Source organism: Otolemur garnettii, unplaced genomic scaffold (assembly GCF_000181295.1).
Source record: "Otolemur garnettii isolate 467f Iridium unplaced genomic scaffold, OtoGar3 scaffold00018, whole genome shotgun sequence".
Lineage (NCBI taxonomy): Eukaryota > Metazoa > Chordata > Mammalia > Primates > Galagidae > Otolemur > Otolemur garnettii.
The window spans coordinates 15,980,453-15,989,925 of NW_003852413.1; the positions used below are offsets into that span (position 1 = coordinate 15,980,453).

The 9,473-nt window shown below is 45.2% G+C and overlaps 1 protein-coding gene across 1 annotated transcript; it reads right to left on the bottom strand.

Moving 5' to 3' along the window:
* Positions 1–260: 260 nt before the first annotated feature.
* On the bottom strand, positions 261–7,358 carry LOC100944069 (intercellular adhesion molecule 5). Its single transcript, XM_003786628.1, has 7 exons — positions 7,304–7,358; positions 5,313–5,579; positions 3,662–3,982; positions 3,160–3,438; positions 2,091–2,360; positions 927–1,169; positions 261–469 (listed from the first exon to the last, which is right to left on the bottom strand). Exons 1-7 carry the CDS (start codon positions 7,356–7,358, stop codon positions 261–263), a joined length of 1,644 nt encoding a protein of 547 aa, XP_003786676.1.
* Positions 7,359–9,473: the final 2,115 nt, after the last annotated feature.

Here is a 9,473-nt window from a genome sequence, read left to right on the forward strand (position 1 = left end):
CCTAGCAAGGAGCAAGAGGCCATCTCACTAATTACAAACTGTGAATGAAATTCCTCGTGACTAGAGTGAACTCAAAGGAGAAAGATGAGTTTGTAGATGGATTGGACACAAAGGGCATAGGGGCCTGGAATACTATTTTACAGGACAGAAAAACACAACAAGTAACATAGCCTCATATTCTGTTTCTTCCTTTCTCCTCTAACCATCTCTTTCCTAAACTCTGGTAATGGAAGTCTCATTCAACCAAAAGTGATTTCTATTCAACAATTATGTGAGTTGCACTTTTCTGCTTGTTGGAAAGCAAACTGGCTTTCCTCTTCTTTGTTCGTCTCTGTCTGCCTATAGGGCAATTTTCTCCTCTCTACTTTGCAGGGCCGATAGTTCAAATATAGTGTTACAGTGATTACACCCACTCCAAGGGCTACAATAATAATGACAAAGATAGTAGAGCTGACTCCTTTCTCCAGACCTGTTAAAGCACAGAAAACAGAATTAGGAAAGCCTGAGGACAAGAGAATCACCTCAGCTCAGTCTACCAAGCCCACTTCTGAGTCTGGTCCTTCTCAGCCCAGTAAAATCTTTCTTCTTTCCATGCTTGGATAAGAATCCAAAATCCCTGGCTTAGTGCCTGTGGCTCAAGCGGTTAAGGTGCCAACCACATACACCTGAGCTGGCGGGTTGGAATCCAGCCTGGGCTCGCCAAACAACGACAGGTGCAATCAAAAAATAGCAAGGCATTGTGGCGGGCGCCCATAGTCCCAGCTACTTGGGAGGTGGAGGCAGGAAAATCACTTGAGCCCAGGAGTTGGAGGTTGCTGTGAGCTGTGATGCCACAGCATTCTACCCAGGGCAACAGCTAGAGGTTCTATCTCAAAAAAAATCCCAAACCCCTGAGGAATTTCCATCACAGGCCTAGCAGCAGTCACCTTGAACAACAACAGCAATGTCTTTGCTGACGGAGCCCAGCTGATTAGTAGCCGTGCAGCAGTAGGTTCCAGTGTGGTTCTGGGTTGCCTTCTGTGGCACTTCAAGGTCAATGATGACCCCATTCCAGGTACACACCATGGCTGGAGCTGGGTTTCCCTTTGGGACGCAGGCAAGCATTTCTTCCATCCCTTCGACCCATGTCTGGTTGCCAGGGCAACCAGACTCCTCTAACCTTGGCTTGTCTGCAAAAAAAGAGAGTCCCCCAAGGAGCCAAGCTGAGTGTACCACATTCCTCCTCCCCTAACCCAAATGCTGTCTCCTCCACCCAATAGCTATCTTTCCCAAGGGAGCGCTCTCAGTTCCCTGGTTGGAGCCAACTCTTCTCCCTTCCCTATGGGCAAGGAGTCTGAGAGGCAGTCTAAATGACAGCACTGCTCTGTCCATGGTGGCCTGGAGCCCTGCTTTGTGGATGAGGATAGTGGTCAACTCAGAGATGAGGATATTCTTACTTCTCAAAATATAAATTCTTATGTGGAATTTTAAAGAATTTCCCTCCTAAACATAAGCTCTAACTATTACTTCTTATGTTCTCCTCAGCCATCGACCTTCACTAATGCTGCCTAATCACTTTGACCACTTTCCTTCCTGTTCCCAATTTCCTCTCATTTTTATTCCCATTCACTTTCCTGGCTAAGGTACACTTGTAAAGCTTTCATTTTATTTTCTCCTTTTCTCTTTATTTTTTCTTTAAATGAGAAAAATGGGACAGGCATAGTGGCTCATGCCTGTAATCCTAACACTCTGGGAGGCCAACACAAGAGGATCCCTTAAGCTCAGGACTCAAGACCAATTTGAGCAAAGCAAGACCCCCATCTCTACTAAAAATTTAAAAATTAGCCAGAAGTGGTGGTAGGCGCCCGTAGTCTTAGCTCCTCAGGAAGCTGAGGCAGGCGGATTGTTTGAACCCAGGAGTTTGAAGTCATTGTGAGGCAGGCTGTGGCAGTGGCACTCTAGCTTGGGTGACAGAACAAGCTTCTATCTCAAAAAGAAAAAAATTAAATTAAAAAAGTGCGGCAACTCTTACATTGAAGCTACTGGCCAAGATTTTTTAAATGGAAACTAATAATCCTTGTTTTGGTAAGAAAGATCAGACTTCCACTCACATAAGACATGGAGCTGGATCACAGTGGTTTTAATCAACTGCTGACCCTGCACCTCCAAAGAGGCCTCACAGGAAAAATTTCGGCCATCATCTTCCTCTCTGGTGGTAAGCAGAAGCCAAGCAGGCTTCCCAGGGGCAGGGACATCTGGGGCTCCCTGAAGTCGAAGAGTAGGGCTAGGTGATGTTAATACATGCCCTGAGCAGGTCACATTAATGTCCGTCCCTGCCAATGGGTATGACTCTTCTAGTTCCAGGATTGGTGGTGGGAAACCTAGAATGAAAAAAAAAAGAGAACCAAGTACATTTCTCAAAGCTAGCAGCCACTTTGTACTCTTGCGCTGGTATCACTCAGGTAGACAGACAACAGGGGAAAAACTTTAGATACCACTGCTGCTTCTGCAAAAGAAGGAGCAAAGAGGGATTTGAGAGTTTCGTACAACAAATGCAGTGTGCGTACATTTGGCTATGCCTCTGCTGTAAGGACAGCAAGGTACCTTTTCATCTTATAGATGTCCTCCTCACCTCAATAAATGTTCCTAAGGAAAAGGTCAAGCATCCACAATTGCTCTGTAAGGAAACTGAGAGTGAAGACTGAAAGGAATTGTTGCAATTTATGTCCCCCACCTGCCTGTACTTACCAGAAGAAGATGAAGACTAATATTCATTTGAAAGAGTATCCAGGGTGGCACCTGTAGTTCAGTGGGTAGGGTGCTGACCACATAGACCCAGTCTGGTGGGTTTGAACCCAGCCCAGGCCAGCTAAAACAACAATGACAATAACAACAAAATAGCGCCATGTGGCAGGCACCTGTGGTCCCAGCTACTTGGGAGGCTGAGGCAAGATAATCATTTGAGCCCAGGAGTTTGAGGTTACTGTGAGCTGTGATGCCACAGCACTCTACCCAACAGCTTGAGACTCTGTCTCAAAACAAACAAACAAACAAAAATAAAACAAAGAGTATCCAGCAAAGTTTAGTGGGATCTCTATAGTCAAATTATAAACGCAGTACTGCTTAAGTTTTCAATAACAGAGAACCCCATATGAGGAGGAGAAGAGGCTGGTCACCTACTGTAAACGTGTACTGGCTTTCTTGTTTTCTGTTCCACTGGACCCAGAGACGCGAGGCAGGACAGCTCCTGGTCACCAGTCTCCATTGCTCGAACAGTGGCATTGGCCCATACTGTGTCCTCCTCCCAGAAGGGGAAGAGGTTCAGCTCCTCATCTCCCAGAAACATGTGGAATGTAACTTCTTTGGCAGGAAACACCCTAGCCACCTCACAGCTCACAGCCTCTGCCATCCCAACCTCCATAAGTGAAGAGACCCAGATCTGGGGGCTCTGAGAGAATTCTGCCAAAAAATAAGAAAGGAGAAAAGCCATGATATATCATAAGCCATATAAGACCCCACAATGTAGGAAGGGAATGAAGCTAAAAGGTCCCTCTTAGCAAGGTGAATTTAAAGCTCAAGTAAAGGTGCAGTGCAATCATCCCCACCCATAACCCTTTGAGAACTTAGCCCCCAAAGCCAAGGTAAGCTCACAAGTTTCTTTCACACCTGGACTCTGACTCACCAAAGATCCGAAGTACCTTGATGAGTGAACTGCCTTCAAAGAGCGTTCCACCTTGTAAACTCAAATCCAGTTCTGCATGGCAGGAGAAATTGCACCTGTCATTCTCTCTTTGGGCTCTGACATTGATGGTGATCTCAGCTCTTTGGGAGTCCATAGCCAAGCTCACAAAGTTCTTTTTATACAATTCTTGGTTACCCTGGAGAAGGGTAAGGGTAAGGTTCTCCAAGGGTGCTACACTGGGCACCTGGCACGTCACTGTAAAGGTTTCATCCACTGCCACCCATGCAGGCTGCAGCTCCAGGATCACCAGCTTTGGTGGCTCTTTTAAGACAAAAAGGAAGGGCTTGATGAGTGCTACATACCTCTCCAGAGACAGGATAGGGCCTGATCTGATCACTGTTGATCAATAGTGTCAGCTTTCTGCCATCCCTGTCCTAGATGGGACAAGTTAACCTCTAGCTCTTCTGCCACCTATCAAAAACAGCTAGAGCCATGGCTAAAAAATGTGATTATTGAGGGGGAAGTCCCTTGCTTTGACTGCTGCTGCCATTCTGGAGAGTTTTTATCTCTTATCAGAGGTGCTTCAGAAGTATGAGCAGAAGCTGATACTCATACTCCTTAGCATCATCAAAAACTATAACTAACACTGCTCTGAACCACAGAGATCACACATACTTATGGTCTTATCTTCACCAATGTTATTTGCTCACCTGAAAGACCCTCTTCACCCTTGTCCCCTTTCATTCAAATCCTAACCATTCTGCAAGAGGGCAGTTCAAGAGCCTTCTTTTTTCATGGAGACTAAGAGCTTGTAGGAAATAATTCAGCACTAACTTATATATTTTTGATACTTCAGAACTGTAGTCTCCAACCCCTGGGCCATGCCTGGCCCATGGCCTATTAGGAATGGGGACTGCATAGCAGGTGAGTGGCAGTTGGTGCTGGAAGCGTCATCTGTTATTTACAGCTGCTCCTCATCGTTCTAATCACCACCTGAGCTCCACCTCCTGTCAGATCCCACCCCGACTCCCTGTCCAAGGAAAAATTGTCTTCCATGAAACCAGACCCTGGCCCAAGAAGGTTGAGGACCACTGCTTTAAAAGTTAGCATTATTAATATATGCTTCCTGAATTTGAACATATTGTCAAGCACAGATGTCTGGACACACTCTGTGGTCTGTTCCTAATTTCAAACCCAGGAGAAAGCCTACATCACAAGGAAATAGGGGGAGCGCCCGTAGCTCAGTGGGTAGTGTGCTGGCCACATATACCCAGGTGGGTGGGTTCGAATCTGGCCTGGGCTAGCTAAACTACAATAAAAAATAGCTGGGCATTGTGGTGAGCCCCTGTAGTCCCAGCTACTTGGGAGTCTAAGGCAAGAGAATCACTTAAGCCCAAGAGTCTGAGGTTGCTGTGAGCTGTGACACCACGGGCACTCTACCCAGAGTGACACAAGGAGACTCTGTCTCAAAAAAAAAAAAAAAAATAGAAGCTCTATTTCCTAGGGCTCTAGCATCCCTGTAGTATGACAGAAATCTTTATTACAAGCCCCAATTTTCTCTCCCAATTAGAAGTATTTGTTTATTCTTCCCTAACGAGACATATTCATGTTTCCCCACACTCCTTTCCTCTCAGCCCTCAGCCCCACTCACCATACACAGTGATGCCAAGGCTTATATCCTTCTGGATTCCTGCACAAGAGAAGAAGCACTGCAGGAAGGAATTCTTTGTGATGTTCTCCAGGAGAAACTCTTTCCACTGAGGCCCTTTGCTCACTTGGGTTTTCTTTAAGAAGGTCTCAATTCCACTGGGTCCTGGCTCTGGACAGGTGGTGCTGCAGTTGACCACGAGGGACTGTCCATACTCCACCAGGGCCTGATTTGGCCAAATAGAAACCTCAAACAGTTCTTCTGTGGCCCCTGAAATGAACCACATATGCCAAAGATTCTGGTGAGAACCATGAGGCCCAAACAAAATACAGAGCTTATTCTATCTAATTCTAAGTTAGAGACCAAGGAACCTACCCTGAATGAAAAGGTTCAGGAGAACAGACAAGAAAAAAGACCCTTAATTATAATAACAAATTAGAGCCCTGATTCTACCATGATTCCCTATCTTTCTTAAGAAGTTCACTTTTCTGGCTCGGCGCCTGTGGCTCAACCGGCTAAGGCACCAGCCACATACACCTGAGGTGGCGGGTTCGAATCCCCAGCCCGGACCCGCCAAACAACAATGACGGCTGCAACCAAAAAATAGCCAGGCGTTGTGGCGGGCGCCTATGGTCCCAGCTACTTGGGAGGCGGAGGCAGGAGACTCGCTTGAGCCCAGGAGTTGGAGGTTGCTATGAACGTGATGCCATGGCACTCTACCCAGGGGGATAGCTTGAGGCTCCGTCTCAAAAAAAAAAAAAAAAAGAAGTTCACTTTTCTATTAGTGTCACCATGGAGTTGCTAAAAATCATGCCCAAGAAACCATTCTCTTTCTAAACGTTCAGAATTCTTGGAAGCTCCCCCAGATTGGTTGCTAAGGGCACACATGGGGTCAGGAGACCCCTCAGCAAAGGAACCTTATCACCTATACCTCAAAGCAGTGTTCACTCAAATTATGCTTAAGGATTGCTTTCACCTGGAATGCTTATAGAACTGCAGATGCCGACTCCACTTCAGACTGAATGTTTAAAATATGTGAAGGTAGGACCTGGAGATATGCTAGGGAATAAAACAAGCCTCCCTAGGACCCTTATGAACATCAAAGTTTAAAAATCATGTGCCTACATTCAGAAAAAAAAAAAAAAGAAAAGAAAAACAAATCGTGTGCCTATAGATGACTTCCAGGGTCATTCATTTCCCATGGAACTTTACATCTCTTCTTCTCAGAGGGAAACCATCCCATTTTGATTTTATGCTAAAGCAACAGACATTCCTAGATGTCTACCAGTTAAATCTGTTCAGAAAATCTCAGATGCAATGGAAAAGGACGTTGGACAGATCTTGGATGCCTGATGTAGGTAAGGGGCTGAAGCCTTTCCTATAGGTCCCCTTTAGCTAGTCCATCTCTGTCATCCACTCCATCTCCCAAATACCAGTCCCTTCTGGGAATACACAATGCTTGTAGCAATGTTACCCACCAAAGTTCAAGTTCATTTTTTGAAACTGAGCTATGGCCTTTGTTCTGTCAAGATCATGATACACAGAGTGACAACAAAGAAATGAAAATAAAATACTCTCATGAGAAACATAGGACAGTCCTGGGCAGAAGGGAGCCAAGCAGAGAAACCATATTTCCTAGGGAGAATTGTCTTGATCAGGCATCCTCAAACTGTGGCCCACCAAGGACATTTATACAGCATGCCGGGTGTTTTTGCCACTGCTGCCTGTCCTGCCTTAGCAGCCGACTCGTCCCAGGGCCCACAGTCTGGTCCTCCAACAGTCTGAGGGACAGTGAACTGGCCCCCTGTTTAAACAGTTTGAGGACCCCTGCTCTTGATAGTCTATTAATAGGGTTTTTCCAAGTGATCCAAGAGACAGGAATCTCTCCCCAGGGTCCCAATGAATGAAAACTGAAGGGCTGCCCAACTTGAGATTTCCCATTTCCTTCTTTACTGACCAGCCACTTATGTCCCAGCATACAAATATAACCTCACCTGAGCAAGAAATCAAGACCATCAGGGCCCAAACATCAAATAGAAGCATTTTCATCTTTATGAGAAGGGCCAAAAGCTGGAGAGGAAGAAAGGAGACAGCAATGCTGAAGAAAGTGACATATATATATATATATATAATTCTTTCTTTGATACTGTTAAAAATTAGCCCCTTACTTTAAACGTCAACAGTCTGGAAAATATCAGTAGTGTGAGTGTACTAGGAGAACTTCTTGCATTATTTCAGCGTGGCTTATATGCACAGCAAAAACACAGGGAAAACAGGAGAAAGAGTGAAGGAAAATGTGATTATCAAGATTCCTGTATAAGCTTCTATTGCACTTACCTTTTCACTAGTTTGCCTCTGTTAGACTGAGTCAACACGACAATGTTAGCATGGAAACAAGAAAAACTGAGTTTAGAGAGATGAAAATTGGCAGTGTACACCTGGCACTATCCATTGTAAAGTGTCATCAAATCTAGAGTCCTGTTCTCAGTTCAGTGCCTGTAGCTCAGCGGTTAGGGCACTGGCCACATATACCAGAGCTGGCAGGTTCAAACGCGGCCACAGCCTGCTAAACAACGACAACTACAACAAAATAATAGCCGGGCATTGTGGCAGGCACCTATAGTCCCAGCTACTTGGGAGGCTGAGGCAGGCAAGATAATTGCTTAAGCCTGAGAGTCTGAGGTTGCTGTGAGCTGTGACACTACAGCACTCCACTAAGGGCCACACTCAATAGTGGGACTCTGCTTCAAAAAAAAAAAAAAAAAAACACAGTCCTGTTCTTTGATGTAAGGGAGAAATGTTTCATCAGGCATCTATCTTCATTACCTCTACGAATTAGTCCTAAGACAAGTCATTTCTTTCTGACCTGCCTCCACATTTGCCAGGCAAACTTTGGATTATTGTTACTTTGGCTGAGTTAAGTCTTAAGTGACCATTTCTTTCTTTCTTTCTTTTTTTAATTCAAAGTCTCACTCTGTTGCCCCGGGTAGAGTGCTATGGAGTCACAGCTCACAGCAACCTCAAACTCTTAGGTTCAAGTGATCCTCCTGACTCAGCCTTCCTAGCAGCTGGGGCTGCGGGCACCTGCCACAACACCTGGCTAGTTTTTCTATTTTTAATAGAGACAGGCTCTGGTCCTTGCTCAGGCTGGTCTCAAACTCCTGATCTCAAGCAATCCACCTGCCTCAGCCTCCTCGAGTGCTAGGATTATGGGCATGAGCCACCACACCCAGCCCTAAGTGACCATTTCTCTATTTTCCACCAATCCATACCAAGTTTTATTTTTCAAAACCCCATTCAAGCTAATTTCTTCTAAGAATAGTTTCTTTTCTTTTTTTTTTTAGAGACAGAGTTTCACTTTATCACCCTTGGTAGAGTGCTGTGGCATCATAGCTCATAGCAACCTCCAAGTCCTGGGCCTAGGTGATTCTCTTGCCTGAGCCTCCTGAGTAGCTGGGACTATAGGCATCCGCCAAAATGCCCAGCTATTTTTTTGTTGCAGTTTGGCTGGGGCCGGGTTTGAACATGCCACCCTTGGTATATGGGGCCAGCACCCTAGTCACTGAGCCACAGGCACCGCCCTAAGAATGGTTTCTTAACTAGTCTTGTCCCACTCACAATCCCATACTCGAACAAAATCTATAATTCACCTATGTCAAACAAGATTTCTGACCTGTGTATATTAAAATGTAATTCACTTTGGTGAGTTATGTCAATAGTGTAATCATCACTATACAGAGCTATTGGCTTTGTTCTGTCAAGGAATTCCTTGATGACAAGAAGCTATAATTTCTTGTAAGTATCTCTAACACCTAGCAAAGTACCTATAAGAGTGTAGGTATACCATAAATAAATGGCTATCATCTAATTTTGCATTTGAACAAGTCTACCTCTACCTCTATGCTGGTCTAAAAGAGTTTTATTTTGAGGCCAGGCATGGAGACTCATGCCTGAAATCCTAGCACTCTGGGAGGCTGAGGTGGGTAGACTGCTGGAGTTCAAGACCAGCCTAAGCAAGAGACAGACCCCATCTCTATTAAAAATAGAAAAACTAGCCAGGCACTGTGATGGGCACCTGTAGTCCCAGCTACTCAGGAGACTGAAGCAAGAAGATGCTCAAGCCCAAGAGTCTGAGGTTGCTGTGAGCTATGGCACCACTACACT